This window comes from Eptatretus burgeri, chromosome 1, assembly GCF_056783735.1.
Source record: "Eptatretus burgeri isolate ZD-2024b chromosome 1, Ebu_testis_v1, whole genome shotgun sequence".
In the NCBI taxonomy this organism is placed as follows: domain Eukaryota; kingdom Metazoa; phylum Chordata; class Myxini; order Myxiniformes; family Myxinidae; genus Eptatretus; species Eptatretus burgeri.
The window spans coordinates 90,525,765-90,547,203 of record NC_140961.1 but is presented as its reverse complement, the minus strand read 5'-3'; the positions used below and the strand labels follow the sequence as shown (position 1 = coordinate 90,547,203).

The window sequence follows — 21,439 nt, the reverse complement described above, 5'->3', positions numbered from 1 at the left end:
TTTTTTTTTTGCTACGGCTACAAACATCAACCTTCTTGACGGCTTTCTAAAGTCTAAACAATGTGATCTTGATCGGGTGACCCAGCTTGAATGGAGTACCTAGCACTGCACGGAGGGAAAAAATGGCACATGTTGTGCATTAAAAACGTTAAAATCTTTAAGAAAAAAATATCAAGTGTTTGTGTGTTTATTTGAGTTTTTGTTTGTTACTCTGAAATGTAGTACCCAGAGGTCCCAAATTTTTTAATGTAGATTCGTCAGTCTGGGCAAGGTTTTAAGCTTCTGCAAGCTGGCCTTGACAGCCATTTTGAGGTCACCAAAGGCCGCTATAAAGTGTATAAGGGATGTGTGGTCAGGAAGTGTTGCCACCAGCCCAGGGGTAACAGGTAACCACCATGAGGCCAATAACTCCATATCTTATTAATGTCCAATACGATCTGAAACCCCCGACGTCAAAAAAATAATCGGGAAGAAAATGTTTGGAGGAAGTATATTTAAAACTTAATAGTTAAGAAATAAAGTACAAGCCAGACCACAATTTGCACTTACTTGTCGAAGATAAAGTTTGAGAACATTTCCAACATCATGTGGAGTAGCTTCTGCCAGCAGGCGACTGTCTTGCTTGTTTTCCAGCACTTGACAAAGATGTTCCACACGAGATTTCACACCGTTCACCCGGTAGATTCCCTAACAGAGGCATCAAATCATTGCAAATGCTGCATTACAAGCTGGATTTCGAATTACTGCAATTTTCAATTGTATGGCATCAAAAGTTTGTGAGAGGGTAAACAAATGATGTCGCTGTGCATTTGATTTCAAATGAGCCATTTGGGATATTCAGTGTAAAATAATTCACAAAAGAAAAATAATCCCACCAAATTAAATCAAACATTGATGCTTAAGGTATTAATTTGTTTTTCATGTCTGCAAAAAGAAAAGAACAAGTCTGAAGACGACAATGGTTCACGAGCAGTATTTGATGATGTAGATTGTTTCAGAAGTCAAGGATGAGACAATGTGATAATGTTTGACCAAGTTATAAAAATGATCAACATAATGTGGTACGAGTGACAGGTTATTAGCTGCAAAATGTCGAAAACCCATTTTCGTTCAACAACTTTCAAAATTTGACCTTTGCATAACCTTTAAAGGTCACAAAACAATGTTGTGGACATTAAAATAAGGAAACAGGAGACATACTATAGCTTATTGGAGTTAGTTCATCGAAGAAGGTCGAAAACCCAGTTCGATTCCCACAACTTTGAAAATTTGACCTTTGTGGCCTTTAAAGGTCAAAGGGCAAGGATTATGACCTTTGGTGCAAAACTTCCTCTGGAACATTCCAGGAACAATATAACATCATATAGGCTATATGGCATTTCACACTCCTCGGATTATTATCCATACTTTGATGAAATCAGCGTAAAAACAAACTTGAAGGGGGCGCCACGGGCAAGGTGTTCGCGATAAAGCAAAATGGTTTGAAGACTTTCAGTGGGGAATGACCTCAAGATTATGCATAAAAAATATTGTCATCCTAGTTCTCAAAGTCTGGGCGGTCGTATGATTTTTATGTCAAAATTTGCAATTTTCTAGGTTTTTGACCTTGTGACCTTGACCTTGGGATGAAAATGAAAAATTAGACAATGACAACTTTTAGATAATTCATTTTGCTATTCAAATACCGAAGAACCCATTCCATTCAATCAATTCCCAAGGAGAATCTAGATTTTTAATCCAACTACCCCCAAAAAATGGTTATTTTTGGGTGTAGCTCCGCCCACAATGGGCGTAGCACATCCTCATCCAGGAAAACACAATTAGACATTGATATCGAACACATAACCAACTCTCATCAAGGCCGGATCAAAGTCCATGGAGTTATGCTCTGGACAGACAGACACACAGACAGACAGACACACAGACATAACGAATATAGTGGTCACTCTGGCTGGCGCTCGTGAACCCCAAAAAACATTCTCTTGAGATGACATTGCACTTTATTTAATCCAAGGAATTAACCCAATAGCTCCTAACCATATCTGCAGGGAGTAGGTGGCAGGTGGGAAAACCTGTAAGTCGAAAAAATAAAAGTGGGAAGAAGAAGTCAAGGGAATGGGACAAAAAGGAAGGTATGGGAACGAGGGAGAAGAGAGAAAAAAAAATAAAAAGAAGGTTGGGAGGAGATAAAAGTTAAGCAGAGGAGAGGAAAGGGATAAGTTTCAAAGATGAAGGGGACAAGGAAGGAGGTGAAAATTTTAGGAAATGCATTGTGTAGGTGACCTGTTAAAGCATTTGCTTCATCATTCCCGATGTGAAAGTTTTACCTTCAGTGACATAGCTCGTTGTTCCACTTCAGCCACACAAGCACGGATCACAAAGGGAACAGCACCTGGTGCTCCACGTGAAGCACGCCCCAACGGCTGCCCAAAAAGGCGTGGGTGACTGCGTGGGCAGCGGCTCACACATGGGGCAGATAGCACTTTGAGGCATTTCTTGTGGCAGGCCATGGAGCACTGAGAATAGTTTAATGAGAAATAAGGATATCAGAAAAGTGGACATTTATTACAAGGTTCTCCAAGCTCTGAAAGAACTCTGGCAGAGAATGGCTCATAAATAATAGTTATGAAACAAGTATTTGGGGAATTAAAAAAAACATAATAAAAAAGGAAAAATAATTAATGGTGAGGATTTGATTAAAAAAAAATACGTAGGATCTGAAAAAGCTAAAAAGGGATTGTTAGGAAGATTTTTCATTCAAAAAAGAAATTTACAAACGAAAGTTTCTCCACAATTGTCAACCTAAGTAAACACTTCGGGAAACAAAATAACAGTTCAAGGTCTAAATTGTTTCAGCTACACTTATTGAGTTATATTATACACATTAGGTTTCTTAATGGGGTAAGAAGTTTTTCCATCCAAAAACATATATTTCACAAAGGTATGTTGAAAAGTAATGCTTCCTATAATTATTTTTCTCCAAAACAGGTAAAGATAGAATGAATTAAAGACAGATACTAACATCAATCTTTATTCTACCAAGGTGCATAATTATTTTGTAGCATAATCACCACTGTGGTCCACACATTTCTGCCAACGTTCAAGTAGTTTTGTAATGCCGTCACGATAGAACTGTGTGTCCTGCCGACTGAACCAGTGCTTCACAGAGGTCATAACATCATCGTCGGAAGAAAAATGTTCTCCACAAAGGTGTTCCTTATGTTTGGGGAAGAGATGAAAATCTGAGGGAGCCAAGTTGGGGTGGTGATTCTTTCTGGTGGTACACATTGAACACCTCTTACTTTTAGGATCATAATGGTGCACCAACTCTCATCTCCAGTCATGTTATTCCCAGTCAGTCATACTAACTCTCATCTCCAGTGCTTCACGCTTCACAGCACTGACAAGGTTGTGCTTCCCTATACCATCTTGACTAATGTATCACTGAGACAACTAACGTCAGAATCATGAAACTTCGCTACAAGTGTCAGACAGACCTAATGTGTAGTGTAGACTATGCATTGTTTCATTCGAATATACTTTCCTGTTTTGGAGAAAAAGAATAGTAGGCATAACTTTTCAGCATGCCTTGTATAATGCTGAATAACTCTATTATAAATCTGCATACTTTGTTATTTTTCTATCTTTGATACTCTAAAACCAAGAATGAAATCCTGATGGGACCAAAAGTTAATCTTGAATGCATGAAAGCTCTTAAATAAAAAGTCTTTTGTTAAGCATTGGAAATGAGAATGAATGGTGGGGTTGTGGTGGAAGGGGAGGGGCCACTTAAGAGATTAATAAAGTATGACGTTAGATGCCACTTTTCCATCATAACTTTTCCTAAAAATGAAGCATGTGCATGTTAAAGCAATAATCTTGTTTTCATTCCCAATTATTGGGCGATTATCAATAATTGTTCATTCATCTCATTATTATGTCCTTCCAAACTAAGAAAGAGAAAATGGACCAGTTACAACAATGTCTCTTGTACCTCCTGGCATTCAGCCCCATGAAGGCGCACATAGCCATCACACCCTCGGCACCGTGCTGCTCCTCGGAGTCGTCGCAGTCTGTGTGTGCGTGCAGCAGGAGATAGGCTCAGAGGCACTGTAGGCTTTGGGGAAGCAACATCAGCTGTAGGCCCAGTCGCACTTTGTACTCCCCGAGATTCTACAAAAAAAGGACAAGGAGGTAAAATATAAAGTGCCACAATAATGGAGAGTCCCCAACAGAGGCATCAAACTTGGGATTCATCTGCGGACAACCTTTCACTTGTTAAAAATACAGTTCATTCTTGCCAATTTAAATAGACAAGTGAGCACTCCTGCTCGCCAGCAAGAGTACCCTTCTCGGCCCACCTTCGGTGAGCAATGTGCTGCGGCACATTCTTGGAAATGCACTTTCTTGGCACATTCTTGGAAATAGTTTTTGAAAGAAATTTTATTTTTTACAACATTTCATACTCCATGTCATAATTTTGACAAGGTTTCATCAAATTATGAAGAATATAAAGTAAGAGCATTTGTAATACTGGCTACCACCAAACATGGCACGATTCCATCATATATCGATATAATATTAAATACAATCTGCGCCAGTCTGTCCGTCTATTTGGTGTGGGGCTTGTCAATTCAGGGCGGGGCTTCACACATTCATAGATTTGCCATACCTGCTCGACAGCAACAAGTTTATCAAGATAATGATGGAAAATATCACAACTTCCGAGACAATATCCAAAGTTGCAATTCGGCTTTGCTCCAAACACAGCCATTTCACATAGCTGGGATTTCTAAACCAACTATTTCACCTGTGCATGGACATGTATTCATACATGATGTTTTCACATATTATGTGAAGTAAATAAATTGTATACATGATGCATCATTTCTTGATCTGATGAATTGCCAGTACACATTTTGGAAGACTCTACGTGCAGCATCTAAATCAACATGACCAAGTGCCAAACATTTTGATGCCTGTGGGTTTCCCACGGGTGCCCCACTAGTCTATATAATAAAGCATGAATGTCTGTCTGTCTGTCTGTCTGTCTGTCTATCCATCTGTCCCCAAACTACTCCCTCTGCCAAACTTTCTGTGGAACCTTTTTGAGTCCCAGTGGGTGTCCTAAGGTGGATGGGAGATTACATTAATTTCTCAACACAATTATGATATTGAGTTTCCACCCATATGAAACTGCTCTCTGTCTCCGCATGTAAACTCATTTGTGGGTTCGGTTTGGCATTCTCAGTTTTGCCATATACTGCATGTGCAAAGTGTAAACATTTGCTGGTTCACTAATATTTCGATACAATTGAGAATTTGCGTTTCCACCAGTACGACACTGATCTTTCTCCATGTGTAAACACATTCGCAGCTTCAGCAATTTCTCAATACAATTGAGATTCTCGGTTTCCACCTGTGAGATTCCGCAATTTTTTTTGGATGTACACACATTTGCGGATTCGGAATTTGTAGTTTCTCGAATGACCGCATTTCGAAACTTAACCCACCTTCTGGTGAGGTCAGCTGCGGCAAGTTTTTTACTCCGTCAACATCACACCACATTCGCTGGAAACGTTTTGCTATTTTTGTGGAATAACCCATTTCCTTCATCATGGCACAAAATAGCAAATATCCCCTCCCCAGCCAAGACCATCACCATCAACATCGTCATTGTTATGAACTTCATCATCATCATTTAAGGTACATTGATTTTACACAGTATTCCTCCCATACAGGGCTTGCAAAATTTTTCTGGTTGCCCTTTGGGCAGGCCAAAGCAAAAATGTGGTTGCCCTCAGTCACTTCTCAGATACCCAACTCAATTAAAATATATATATATATATATATATATATATATATATATATATATATATATATATATATATATATATATATATATATATATATATATATATATATATATAAAAACAATTTTCGAAATTTTGCGCGCCCCGAAGGTTGTCATTTTCCAACAAAATATTTACTTTCAGAACTATTACTTTCTCTGCTGTCGTCACCGTACAGCATTTAGGAATAATATAAATTTTAAAAAGTCAAGTCTGTCTCTCTGTCTCTCTCTCTCCCCGACCTCTCTCTCCCCGACCTCTCTCTCCCCGACCTCTCTCTCCCCGACCTCTCTCTCCCCGACCTCTCTCTCCCGACCTCTCTCTCCCGACCTCTCTCTCCCCGACTCTCTCTCTCTCTCTCTCTCTCTCTCTCTCTCTCTCTCTCTCTCTCTCTCTCTCTCTCTCTCTCTCTCTCTCTCTCTCTCTCTCTCTCTCTCTCTCTAACAATTTATACAAAATTAACCTTGAACACAGTCACTGGATGAATGCATACAGCAAATCTACAACAGCATTTGATTGCTACATGTAGAAAGCCTTGATGATAGTGTTCCCATGTTTCACAAAGAATAGCTTTCTCTATAAGGTATGACCAGAAAGTCACTGAATCAAAATCAGATGATACAATTGCACATCATAATTGTTCATCGCTGAAGTTTCAACCAGCAGGACCTCTTGCTCTGACTCAGAATCTGAGAGTTAATTCTCCTGCTCCTGGAGCATTTAATATCCTCCTGCTCCTGTTAATTATCACTAGAGTTGCTGCATTAAGGGCCTGCTGACCCTTGTTGGGTCATGTTGCCTTTACTGGAGACTTGTGGTCCAGATGCCTGGTAACTTTGGCTGAGGAAAACCAATATTCTGGAACCTTATTCGGGTGAATATTGATTCACTTCACATCCATCTGATGAGATCGGCATGAGATCATTCAAAGTATCATGCAACAAATAGGTTGTATGGGCAGTTTTCATCTGGTTCATGCAGAGAACCGCCTTTCATAAGAAGCAGTGGATGGACGGAGAGTCAGGAACATTTGAACCGAAACAAGTAGGTGACTCAGATGCTGTGGATTCTCTCTGATCAAGTCTCTGCACTGTATAAATCCAGATGATTCCTTCCTCTGTGTGCTGTCATCCAGCTTTTCAGATGAGACGACTCATCTGGAATTTCTGAGATTTCCATCTCAGTCAGAACAGCTGGAAAGTGCTCATGGAGATTTTCAATTTCCTTGTCACCATAGACTGCCACATGTTATAGGGCATGTGGAAACAGGGAGATGTCAAATATCTCAAAAGAGGTCATGTCAAATATCTCAGGAATAAGGCCATGAGTTGTTACTATCATGATAGAGATTTTGCCGTAATCGGAACATTATTGTATTTGACATCGATTTTGCAGTAGAATCTTTGGAGATGATAACAAGAGGATTAGAACCCGGAGCAACATTGTAACCCATTGCTGACACTCGAACATACAGAACAAGATCATTGTACTCAATGCGGCAACGTGACTCGTGATCCATAAATATAAAACACCCCTTGGGTGTTACGTTGGCTGGTGTTATGTATGAGTTTCCCCCTGTTTTCTTGTTTCCTTGAACTTCTATTCTATTTCACCATAAATGGAGGACAAGGAGATTCTCGGTTTCGACCCGTGAGATGCGGCAAGGGCAGTAATTATATCTCCAAATAGAACTGTACAGCACAATAGAGCCTTCACAGTTCATGCCTTCGTTAACTCTGCAGCTCGTGCAAAGAGGAAGAAGAACCACAAGAGCAGTTATTTGCTCCCCCCCCCCGCCAAACCCAAACATACCCATCAGAGATGGGGAATCCCCCGCCATTGAAACATAATTGAAATCAGATAAGCGGTTTTCCATTTATTACAAAAAACATTTTTTTCAAGATGGCGGCCCCAGTCGGCCATCTTGGATCCGGCCATGCCCAGAATCAATAGGGTTCTTCCTTTTCAGGTGGTACATGTGTGACCCAAATTTCAAATTGATATGGCGAACAGTTTATGAGTTATCGCACTCACAGCTATAAATGTTGACGCCCAGCCAGCCGGACGGACGGACGGACGACCCGGGTGACAACAATATCCCCCTTCCGCCATGCGGCGGGGGATAAAAACGGGAGTACATGAAATAAAATCTGTACGTTCAAATAAACGCAAGTCAGCAGTATTTGTTTATCAATAATAATAATCATTGTGCTTACAAATAGAGGGGTGAAGGTGATTTACAAACAAACCCAAAAATCTGGAGGAGCAATTAAATTGTATGTTTGTGTGATTTATTATTTACAAGGTGCTAAAAACTGAATGTTTGCGTGCCGGGACGTTAGCAAGGAAATAACTTGCCAGACAGAAAAAAATTTGGTTGCCAAGAGATGTCGGGCAGGTGATTTTGTGAGCTCAGCCTCAGTTTTGAGACCAGTCCCACCAAATTTTCTGTGCAGATTTTTGGGTCCCTGCACTTATCCTAAATGTTCGGATATGTTTGGCCGGTTTGCATTAGGAATAATATGTACTTGTTTAAAGCCATATGTGATAATGTTAGGTTGCAACTGGTGGAGTTGGCTCTCTCGTGTGAAAAGGCAAGTTGCTTGGGACCAATAGCTTCCTTGCATGTCTTTGAAAGAAGGGTAGTAGAGGCACACAGAGATGAGTGGTGCAACGGTAAGACACGTTTTATGAGGGAGTCTCATGAAAAGTTGGTATAAGTATTTGAGGGGAGCTTTGAATAATGCTCAAGAGATATATCATACTTAATGATAGAATCTTCAATACAATCCAGAAAGACATCCTACCACCCCAATATGAATGGATAAATCCATCAAGGAGGAGTGGTGAAACATTCCCCAACAATAAACGATAAACTGTATTCTTGCACAATACCGCCTCCAGCTTTGTTTAACCAGGTAGGTCTTATCCAACTCCACAATCAGAAAATATATGACAACAAAGACAAGTTTTGTTTTTAAATACTTCTACTTAGTGTGTTGGCATGATTTCATGCTTTCAACTGGCTATGAACAATGGTGCATCACCACTGTTGCAGAGTATGGGGGCACCACTGATGCATTTATTTTTTTTTGGATACCTTGTCGAGGCTCGTATGAGAGCGAACACACAATGCACAGCAAGGGGGGCATGATACAGGAGGGGAGGGAGTGGGAAGGACAAAACAGTGGGGAACAGAGACATTAGGACATCTGTGGAAGGGAGAGCAATGGGACGGGGAACATGGGGAATACAAGATGGACATTACAGGGACTATCAGGAAGGAAAGCAGGGAATTTGAAGGAGGTGGGCTTGGGTGGATTATCGGGGGTAAAAAAGATCGAGGATTTGGATGGGGGGTGATAAGAGGTGGTGGTGAACAGCTGTTTTGAAGGCCTGGATGTAAGAATGGGAATAAATAGAGTGAGGGAGTTTATTCCAAAGGTGGGGAAAAGGGGGAATGAAAGAGTGAAGGTGAGCAGTGATTTGTGATTTTGGTAGTTTTACCAGAAGGGGGTTGTTGGCGGACCTTGAGCGCCCTGCGGAAATGTGGTGGGGACAAATCGCAGAGAGAGCAGGGGGGGGCGAGGCTGGAGAGGAGACAGTAGAACATAGAAAGACCACCGACCAACCTGCAGGTGATTGAGTGAGAGGCCCAAAGACTCAGCTTCATTGCGGGAGATGCCGATGATCCGAAATGCCTTGGTTTCTATAGCGTGAAGCCGAGAAAGGTGGGAAACAGGAGCACCAGCCCAGAGAGGAGAGCAGTACTCCATCAGGCTACGGACAAAAGCTTTGTAAGTGGTCAGGAGCTCAGGTGGGCCGAGGAAGGACTTTGCACGACGGAGGATTCCCAGTCGGCGACTGGCTTTGGAGGCGAGGTTTGAAATGTGGCTTTCCCAAGAAAGGTCATGGCAGATAGTGAGACCCACAAGCTTGAAAGAAAGGACTTCTTCCAGAAGATTGTTGAGAAGGTGGATGGGGGGGGTTTGGGGGGGAGGATTGGGGGAAAATGCCCAAATTACCCTCCGTCCATTGGGACCATACTCTGTGCAGAGCATTGGTGCTGCCTAAGTAGTCTCCTTGGCTATTGGGCACAATCCTTGACAGGTCGTCACTCCATCACAGGAAACCAGCAAGCTGGCACTCATTTTGCCGACCACAGAAGGATGACAGGCAGAGTCAATCCCACCTGGTGTTAATTCAACAGCAAACAGGGCTTGAACTCAGGATCCTAAGATCTGAAGTCCACAACCCCAACCACTAAGCCAACCCCAGGCTTAAAGACAAATAATCATGAATGAAAATGCATAATTAAATGGAGAATAAAGAAAAATAAAACACTTTTTTGGATAAAGAACTGTCAATACAACAGTAAATATCTTTGAATGGATGCGTTCGTGCCCACCTTGCTCATAGGTCAATTGTCGCTCCCGCTCATCAAGCTCATCTGTGGAGGACATGGTGCCTGTAGATGGTGTCCGTGGTAATTTCCTCATGAAATCTCCTGAAATAAATAAACAGAACTCTGGTAACAGCGCTGTAACCATCACAATTATTTTTCGGCAAAAATTGGAGTTTGGCATTTCTTACTTACCTCTGTTATAGCCTTAAAAATATGCATATTATAAAGTCTTCATTAACATAATCAGTCACATCTACTGGGAAGATCATATTTCCAAGTTAGGCTCAATATGATCAGAGACTTGTTATCCTCCATCCTGCTAAATCTGAACTTCCCATTGGTGAAGAAATCCTTTGCAACGACTCAAGGCGATAGTGGACACGTCCTTGAATCTTCAAACATGAGTGGAAACCACGCAAGCCATCATCTGGCTCTTTGTATCTGAAGGACGCTAATGACATCAAGTTGTTGTCAGCTGTAATCTTGTTTCATGAAGGAGCCACCACTTTGTTGAATGTCGTACAATTTTTCTTCAATAGATCAGGTGGTGTTGTTATCAATACAAACTGTTCCCTTTAAACAGCAGACACTTTCTGATTCGGCTGATCATTTGTAAGCTTCGTGGTGTTGACAGAAAGTTATAAAATGAAATCACTCATTCCAACTTCCTGAATAAATATTTGGTCAACCAAAATTTTAAAATAGCAGAAAAAAAAGAACACAAATTGTCAAAGCTTTTCGGCTTGCAGGTCGTCAGGACACCCAAAAGAATACCGGATGTGAGGACACAAAATGAAACAATATATTTGTTCAGACAGTTGGGGATTGGTTCTTTGGATGGTTACTGACCTGAACATACACATCATGGCCTTGAAGCACCAATGGAACCTGTGTCCTCCCATTTTATTCTGGATCCAGGTCAGAGAAGTTGCAGTGTTTGCACATCCTATTTTTGTTTGCAAAGAACAGGAGCCCGTGTGTTTATAAATGTGGCTTCAATAACACGATTTTAGCATGATTTTAGCAAAAGTGAAGGAATCTTTGATTGAGTACTTGGAGAATCCCTCGAGAACAGGTTGCAATAATTCACTCAACCACTTGGAGAGTTTATGTTGCACAGAACCAATGATAGATAGGATCGGACGGAGTGGGACACCTTCTTTATGTATTTTGGGAAAGTCATACATTCGATGATGCTGTGAACCATGTCAATGGATCCGCTCATATTCATCATGTGGGAGTTCTTTGCTTTTGCACAATTGCAATCAATGCGTTTGCAATTTCCATTCAAGTGCAGCTGTGCGATCACAATGAGACACATTGCCAAGTAATTTGAACTTTGTTTCATCGTTCAGAACCCCAAGCATCTTTACTATGTAATCACACTTGTTTATAACAACTACTCCAGATCCTTTATGAGGTTTACAGATAAATGCATTTGGGTTGGTCTTCAGGCCTCGAACGACAGCCAGATATTCACATTCCATGTGGAAGTCAGATGTGTCATTAGGGGGTTCCACAATAAGCACATGCAATATCAGTCAGTTGTGCCCAACAAGAATTTGATTCGTCGTTAGAAATAGGAATATGATGAGGCAATTGAGCAGAAAAAGATCTCAAAGTCGGCAAACACCTCCTCTCTTTTGATACTGGCTTTGGGAATACCGAAACCAGAGCCAAGGGCGATGACAGACTCTTCAATGTCGGCAAGCACAACATCAGACAGGTTTATCAATAGCTTGGGTGCAGTAATGACAATATCATAGTTTGTACACTTCAATGCCCCCATATAATAGGCATTCTTCAAGCACACGTTATTTTCCATCCGTTCATTGATCGAGGCAATGTACCACCAAAGCCTGATCAGATTGACAAATGACATACGCGTTAGTATATCGGTAAATCGTTGTATTTCATCAGGTATAAATTCTTGTTCAATAGTGAGACTACGTCCAACGTTGGCCTTGTCTATAGATACGTGTGTAAATAAATGTTGGAGCAACCTCAGCATGAAAACAATCATGGAAGAAGTTAATTGATAGAATGCCGGTTCATACCTTTCCTTTAAGTTTGATTCACTCATGTTCGCTAAAACCACGCGTGAATTACAGCGGGACCAGAATGCCGTGACTATGTATTCCTTTGACATGCCAGCCTGTTCACGAACGTTCCTCTCCAAGAAACCATTAACATATGAATGGCATCGCTGTTTCATACCAACCTTGTGCCACCCTCTGTCTCTGAAGCAGTCTTTGTGGAACTCATAAGCGAGGAAACACAAAATGTGGAGTTCAGCTTCAATGGGAACATGTATACGCAAGTGACGGAGTAGTGATGGGATCACCGTTAGGTGCACCGCTCGCAAGCATTTTCATCGGCCCTCATGAGAAGCGTGTTTTCCACGATTTGAACACGCCTGCTAGACCTACGGTATACTACCAATATGTGGACAACACACTTGCAATCTTCAATCCTCTTCATGCCTGCACTGACTTTCTCGTACGTCTCGTATAAAAGTTTAAGTTCGAGATCGAGCAGTCAGATGTACTCCCCTTTCTAGATGTGCGAGTCGAGAAGACTGAAGATGGATTATTGATGACGATCTACCGCAAGGCTACCTTCACTGGGCATTGCACATGGTGGGAATCCTCTAGCTCAACACGCCACAAGATTGCCCTTATGGAAACCCTTCTTGATAGAGCATGGGCCATCCGTTCATCCTGTCAACTTGCTGCTGAAATGGAGCGCAGTAAAACCAATCTCTGTGATGATGGCTACCCTGAGCGACTCGTATGTGGGTTCATACAGCACAAAACTGCCAATCGGTCTGAGGAAACTGTATTTGGACCAAAAAGGTGTCCGGTTTATCCAATGCTGCCATGGAGAGGTAAAATATCTCTCAAAAGTTTCAACAACAGGTGAAACGGTCAGTTTCACAATGTTAGAACTCTGTTGCAACGAGTGATTTTTTACGACCCACAAATTGCTCCCCCCCAGTCCAGAAAGATGTGCTCCCTACCATAAAACTGAACAATGTTATTTATGAATTTCGGTGCCGGTGTGATGCCAGGTACGTAGGTCGCACATCACTCAGACTGGAGAAGTGGATCAAGCAGCACATTCATTGGCAATGTGGAACAACTTGGAGACGGGTCGTACACAACCATCCCGTACATGTAAGAACTCAACGAGAATGCCTGCTCAAAGTGATTGTCCCATTGGTCAGCACCTCTTGAACAATCCCGAATGTTTCCAGGACTATCACGCTGAATGGTCCAAATTGTGGCAAGTGCGTGTACCGAAGTGCAGTTACGTGTCCTGGAAGCCACATTTATACACACACGAACTCCTGGTGTTTGCAATCAAAAAGAGTGTGTGTGCAAACACTGCATCTTGTTCTGACCTGGATCCATAGAAAAATGGGAGGTCATGGGTTCACTCAGTGCCTCAAGACCATGATGTATATGTTTGTGTCAGTGACAGTCCAAATAACCAATCACGACCTGTCTGAACAAATAAATTGTTTCATTTTGTGTCTGCACATCCGGTATTCTTGCATGTGTGCTGACGAGCTGCAAGACGAAAATATTTGACAATGTCTGTTCTTTTTTCTGCTATTTTCAAATTACAACTTCTCCGAAATCTTGTATATAGCTCTGTGTGTCTCTGTCTCTGTCTCTGTCTCTGTCTCTGTCTCTGTCTCTGTCTCTGTCTCTGTCTCTGTCTCTGTCTCTGTCTCTGTCTCTGTCTCTGTCTCTGTCTCTGTCTCTCTCTCTCTCTCTCTCTCTCTCTCTCTCTCTCTCTCTCTCTCTCTCTCTCTCTCTCTCTCTCTCTCTCTCTCTCTCTTTTTCTCTCTTTCTCTCTCCTGTGATGCCTGGCATAATATTGTTTGTTATCTTTCGTTGAAATGCCACAATATGATTTCTATCTGATGTAGTTTCAATTGTTCTCCTATTTTGAGCATGATTGGCCATTTGGAGTAAGTGATTGCTTATTCTTGATGGCGATTCAGCTAAGCATTGTTCACTGACATGTTCAGCCATTTGTTGACATCGATTTTCTCTTTGCTCAGAAGATTTAGATGCTCTTGCCGCCTGAGCATGTTGATATATATGTATGTGTATATATATATATATATATATATATATATATATATATATATATATATATATATATATATATATATATATATATATATATATATATATATATATATATATGATTGTCATGTCATGTTTTCTAAAATTATGTCATTACTAAATTGTTCCTGTGTTGCAGAATAATACATTGCAGGAGTGTAGGATATCCCCCACTCCATTCTATACTGCTATCTATCAACAGAAAACTCAAAGTCTGGAATTTCAACAGTACAAACAGTATATTCAATAGAAGACCAAATGCATTAATGCATAATTGTCATTCACTCATACGGTACATCAGCAAAACTTGTCACTATCTCACAGAACATTTGTGCATCGTCAACACTCATAAGAATTATCCAGCCAGTTACAGTCCTGTCCATTTCCATCCCTTCATTTCACCAAGATCACACAAAGTTGTCGTACAATCAAGAATACCAATCGATCCTTGTCCTTGGCCTTGTGTTGACCATGCTTATAGTGTGTCAGATGTATGTGCTGGACACATGAACATGCTTCACATAATGCTGCTTTAGTCAGCCCCCGGCTACCATGCCGCCAGACCCCGGAAGTCCCTTGTCCAGCTTCACCTCCTTCATTCAGTCCTAGGCACTAGACACTCGAGTGGAAGTTAACAACCATCACAGAATGTCAATATCTCACAGAACATCATAAACGACGAATCTGTGTCTAATGTATAAACGACGAATGTGGTCATCATTGGTGAGATATTTATCGGAATGCCGTCCTGATGAGGGCAAATAAGCCCGAAATCCAGATAGGCATCTCCGTTTGATGTTTAACCGATGTTGACCATGTAATCTTTGTCTGTTTGACAGAGTCGCCGGTCCGAGGCCTCCAGGTTGGAGATGGCGCCTTGGTGCTGGACTATGTCCAATGGAGATTTAGGGAGTGCTCGTCACACTCCACATGTTTTAATTTACCCGCTGATCACATCACGTGCCTCATGGTTGAATGATTTGCATTCGCGGGAATAATCTTCTGGGTGGCAGACGTACGGTTGTTCTTTGCAGATTATGCGGTTTTACCGTGTGAGACATAATCTGCAGGGATGCTCACCATAACAGTCGGTGTGTCTGATGTGTGCGTGTGTGTGTGTGTGTGTGTGTGTGTGTGTGTGTGTGTGTGTGTGTGTGTGTGTGTGTGTGTGTGTGTGTGTGTGTGTGTGTGTGTGTGTGTGTGTGTGTGAGATTGCATGTACCACATTTTCCTCTGTCCCACCATATACATTTTACAATAATCCAACACACAGATCTCTTTCTACCTTTAAATAATTAATTCCTTACTCACCCCAATATGGGCTCCCTTTGACTCCTGCACAAAAATGTAGTCCAGTCATGTACTCAAAAATCAGGCCAGTCTGGCCAGTGTAATTGTGTAAACTGATCTAATTCAATTTCAACACTTTCGGGATCTTTTCGAGATCAACAGCAACACAAGAAATGTGTGTTTTGATCAGTGATATTGTATTTAGGATTCACACAATTTTCATTTCAGGAAATACTATAGATAGCCATGGATTGTCGGTATATCGATCACATCGGAAACAATTTCCAAGTTGAATTGAAATATATTGACCGTTTTTTATGATTCCACGCAATCATAAGAGAAAAATTACCCCTGTGTGGGGGTGACGGTCATCTCTATAATGTTTTTTTACGATCATAATCGATGAACTGTTGCCAGATATCACCTAAAATGACAGACGAGATAGGTTTTGAAAATGGCGATTTTCACAACTTTCGTGACCTCGTGACCTTGACCCTGACCTCGAATCTGGGAAAAAAATAAGTCGTTGGGTATCACTCATCGACCTCTACCCACATACCAAATTTCATCAAGGTCGGAAGTAAAAAGTTTTCTTTGTACCAGGAGGTGTTTTTGACCATCTTCCAGGTCACGTGGCGGCCAAACGGGACGGAAATTCAAAAATATGTCAGGTTAGATACAAGATAATATTTTTTATTATCATAATCAATAAACAGTTGCCGAATATCTTGTATAATGGCAGACTAGATAGGTTTTGAAAATGGCAATTTTTATAACTTACGTGATGTCGTGACCTCCTCCCTGACCTTGAAACCCGGACAAAAGTTATATTGTTGTGCAACACTCATCGACCTCTACCGACATACTAAGTTTCATCAAGATCAGTAATAAAAATTGTTGATGGACGTACGTACAGACGGACATTTGGTCTGGCTTTATTCGGTCATCTTGGTGGAGATGACCTAAAAATAGACAGGAAGTCCCCTGAAATACCATAATATTCTCAAACTGCTCATATCACGATGTTCTCCAATAGTTGCATTATTTGGTTTCAAATTAAATTATTTTGTGTGCACAAGTATCTTTACAATTGGTTCACATTCATGACTGGGTGAGCACACAGACCACCAGGGGGCACTATCTCGGCTACGTGCATGCAAAAAACCAAACGCACATGATAGCTGCATTATTGTAAGATAATGAAAGTTTGCATACATATTGCCACATCTGTGCAACGACATTTATGCATGAGCAAAGATGGATATGTTGATGAAGGAGTTCGTTTATCGTAGCAGCAAGTATCCCATAATCTTGTTCACCAGTCACTCCATCTGCCTCTCTTCCTATTTTATCATTCCCTTTGGCCTGGTTTTGTATCGACCAGGGGGCTGATTAAATGCCCTAGGAGTGGGAAATAGGGGGGGGGGGTGCATGGTGGAGCAGAGTGATATAAATCATGCAAAATATGGTGGGCACTGTGGGTGTCCTTTAGTCTGTAAATTTAAGGGGTGAAGTCAGAGGTGCATCCCTTGATTAGTTGAAATTGAGTTCAGTAACTTGGAGTTGAGTTCTGGCGAGAACAGAATGAAATAAGTGATTAATTCCACTCATTTACTCCATTGAATATGAGGGCTGTGTTTGAGCACTGGCATTCTTCTTCTTGCATTTGTCACAGCTTGGCTGCCAGGTAGCGATCATTTTGTTGGGGCACGACGATGCCGCTGATGCTGTGCCCCTATACCAGTACACAGGTACTCATTCCACGACCTTGGAAGGATGGCAGGCTGAGTCAACCCCACCTGGTGTTAATTCAGTTGTCAACAGCGATCAAATTCAGGACCATAATATCCCAGGCCAGCCACACTAACCACTAAGCCAACACCAGGCTTAGCACTGGCATTAATTGTCTTTCAGCAGTCATTGCAGCCATGGAGTTTGTTTTGTTTGAGATGGGTTGCCCCAAGCTCCGGTTATGCCCAGAGTCAAAGGCAGGGACACTTTTACCCTGCTAATCCCTGAACATCCTCTGTTTGTACAGATTTGTGGTCCTATCATAGGTAGTTTTTTTTTTAGAATGTGTTTGTGTGTGGATGTGTGGCAAGCAACCCACTGTTGGTCAGGAGACTGGCACGAAATGCGAGTGTGACAGAGGGATTTATGTGTGTGCGCATGTGGCCCCGTGCTCCGTTCTCCGTCGCTTTCATACCTCCTGTAGGCTTTAGTACTTCCAGAATTGTAGAATGTGTGAAATAAGTGCCATGTCATTTATTATCATAAATTGCTTTGAAAAGTGTTTGTTTATCACCTCTTTTGTGAAGACACCATTATCACAACAGTTATGAGCTATCAATGGGAACAAGGACACACTCACAGTGTTGTCATCAGCCAATCATTGTTCGACAACCTTGAGGCTACATCTCTGCTAAGGCCTAACTCACATTTGCCACGGCGGCCGAGGGGTCTCCAAAATCTACGGCCACTCGCAATTATATGGCGGCCGCAGTATTTCCACGGTCACACAATGTAGCAGTCACATATGTTTTTATTTTTCGGGGACCCGCACGGGGTATTTAGAAATTGTGGAGACCGAAAACGTGGGGTTGCCGAACGGTCTTTGATTTGATGTTGCACGGTGACCTTAAGGGGGCCCTGTGGCGGCCATAGAATTTTCAAGGCAGACGCAAGGTAGCCTCAAGGTGCCAGCAAGGCGACCGCAGGGGGGCCCGAAGACGATCGTGCGGCCAGACGGACGGTAACGAGTGGGTTAATTTTATTTTATTTTTTTAACCAGTTTTATTTTTTTTGGCTCGTCGAATTGCTATGGCGAACGTAGAAATGAAAAAAAGTTATAACCGCGTTATAATTCCACGGCGACCTTACGGCCGGTAAAATGTAGCCAAACGGCGGAGAGGTCACCCTGAGGCCACCGCAGAAACTCTGCGGCCGCCGCACGTTTCTGTCAATTCAGAGGGCGTACGGCCGCCGTATCCTTGCCGTAGAGCAAATGTGACTTAGGCCTAAAGACCCGTAAGTGACACACACACACACACACACACACACACACACACACACACACACACACACACACACACACACACACACAGACACAGACACAGACACAGACACACACACACACACACACACACACACACACATCTGGAATAACCATGAATCCCTCTGCCACACTAGCATTTGGTGCCAGGCTCCTGACCAACAGTGGGCTACTTACCACACATCCACCCTGTTTACAAATCCATTAAACAGTTGACAATACCTCTAAATTATAGCTTGAGAAGACAGATATCACAATCAAATAACAATTTCGTCTCACTTGCAATCTGTGAAAAACACGGAACTGCCAGTGCATAAAGCAGTGTCAGCAGCTCGACTGTGAACTGCAGCATCACTCAGTATATATATATATATATATATATATATATATATATATATATATATATATATATATATATATATATATATATATATATATATATATATATATATATATATATATATATATATATATATATATATATATATATATATATATATATATATATATATATATACTCTGGAAGCTTTTTTAATCACCACAACCACCAATCTGGTAGTCTTCTCATGATGTCCTAAAATTTCTTTCTTCATCAAACCACATCGAGCTTACTGTAAATAGATCATACTGCTTCATTATCTACTTTCAGTTCAGCTCTTCAATCTTATTGTTTAAATTATTACCTCTGCCACCGAAGGTGGATGAAGGTTATGTTTTCACCGCTGTGACTGTGAGCAGGATATCTCAAAAAGTTATGGACGGATTAAGACAAAACCTGGTGGATGAGTCGGGTAAGTAAAAATAACGAGCTGATTATATTTTGATTGAAGTCCGGATGCAGATCCGACCTCTCAGTGGGATAACAAAATGTAAACCGTTTGGCGGAGGTATGCAATCCATTGAGTGTCATTCTGGTTGTCACTGCAGCATGGAGAATTTTTTTTACTTTTCCCTTCCTGCAATTATCATTTTTCAGCCTGCCCTTCTTGCTCTCCAATTACCAGCCAAAGAAGGCCCCAATTCCTTCCTAAATTCTGACTGCAATTTTTGCTGCCCCTTTCGTTTTAGCTTATAGCCAGTATTCTGGAAACTATCCCTTTGACCCTGAAATGATTTCCATTTCTTCTCCAATCTAAAATCTTGCTGCATACACGATTCTCCCAATAATAGGTTTGTATCTCTTGCTGGACTCATAAATTGTATTCCCTTCACTATCTTTGGAAGAATAACAAAAAGCAGTTCCTTACACAATTTGCTTTCAGTCGGTTGCAAAATAAAATTAAAAAAATCCAAATCCATTGAGACTATACACGGTATGGAGTATCGGTGCTGCTGAAGTCGTCTCCTGGGCTGTTGGGCACAATCCTGAACGGGTCACTGCTCCAACACAGGATACTCAAATGGCTCATTCTTCCCAGCAAGTTGGTACTCATTTTGCTAACCTCAGAAGGATGACAGGCTGACTCAATCCCACCTGGTATTAATTCAACAGCAGGGAAGGATTTAAACTTAGGACCCTAGGATCCCAAGCCCACCACCCGAACCATGACGCCAACACCAGATATGCTAAAAAATAATCTTATCTATTTTAAAAATCCTTTACATCAACCTTCCCGCTGTCATTTGCTTCTACAAGTGCCACCGCTAACATCTGCCTGTCACAACCCAACACCAGTCATTCAACACAAACATTTTTTTTTTACAGGATTTAAAGCTGGTGGAAGGGCTGTAATAACCTTCTTTCAATACTTATTACTCCTCCTTTAGATCAACACACGACGATGTGCTTACAATCGTTCCTCCAGAATGAAGAAGTTAACACACAGTACCAGTATTTGGAAAATGGAGTCATAACGTGCTTGTAGCTGATCAAGAATGTGGTTCCATTAAATGAGGCCATTAAAGTAGTAGTATTAGTTGTTGCAACTGTATATTTTAGCTACAGTGCCAATTTTTTTAATGACCATGGTAATAGGTGTACGTGATGTATTTCTGGTACATATATATATATATATATATATATGTACACACACACATATGTACACACACACATATGTACACACACACACACACACACACACACACACACACACACACACACACACACACACACACACACACACACACACACACACACACAGTGTTTCCTAAAGATTGATACAACTTTGACTTCCTGCCATTTCGTTGATTTTTGACCTCCACGGTTTTCCTTTACAGTGTTTGGTGGTGATATCGTGTGATCTGTTCCCTGGAATTTCTATAAATTTCCGAGCTCAACTATGTCATTGACAGTGAAGCAGAAGACAAATGTGGTGGCTCTGTGGTAAGAGACTAAATCATATGTGGACACCCGGCGGAGGTTCTGCCAGGAATACGACCTCAGAACACATGCTGGACCCACAAATTGTGCCATTCAACGTATCGTGAAACATTTTTGCACAGGGGTACAGTAGGCTACATAACCAGAGCAAGGGCAGCAGTGTCAGGCCAGCATCAGTAACCAAAAGCCAAGCCAACATTGACGCAGTGCAGGATTCTGCAGTGGATAGTCTCAAGAAGTCCCACTGCCGACACTCCCAGAAGCTCGGCATCAAACCAACATCAGTCTGGCATATCCTCACTGAGGAACAGAAGATTTTCCATACATCATCTCCATTCGGCATAAACTGAGTCAAGATGATGTGAGAAGGAGACTTCATAT

General features: G+C 41.5%; 1 protein-coding gene across 1 annotated transcript in view; it reads right to left on the bottom strand.

The window, feature by feature from the left end:
- Window positions 1-21,439, bottom strand: part of LOC147034936 (rho GTPase-activating protein 45-like) — a 166,909-nt gene that overhangs the window by 13,078 nt on the left and 132,392 nt on the right. Inside the window, exons 21-24 of the mRNA XM_085859669.1 lie at window positions 10,261-10,359; window positions 3,995-4,173; window positions 2,328-2,516; window positions 550-687 (exon numbers count right to left, since the gene is read on the bottom strand). Of these exons, the coding sequence (XP_085715795.1) occupies window positions 550-687; window positions 2,328-2,516; window positions 3,995-4,173; window positions 10,261-10,359 (605 nt within the window). The remainder of the gene's footprint in view (window positions 1-549; window positions 688-2,327; window positions 2,517-3,994; window positions 4,174-10,260; window positions 10,360-21,439) is intronic.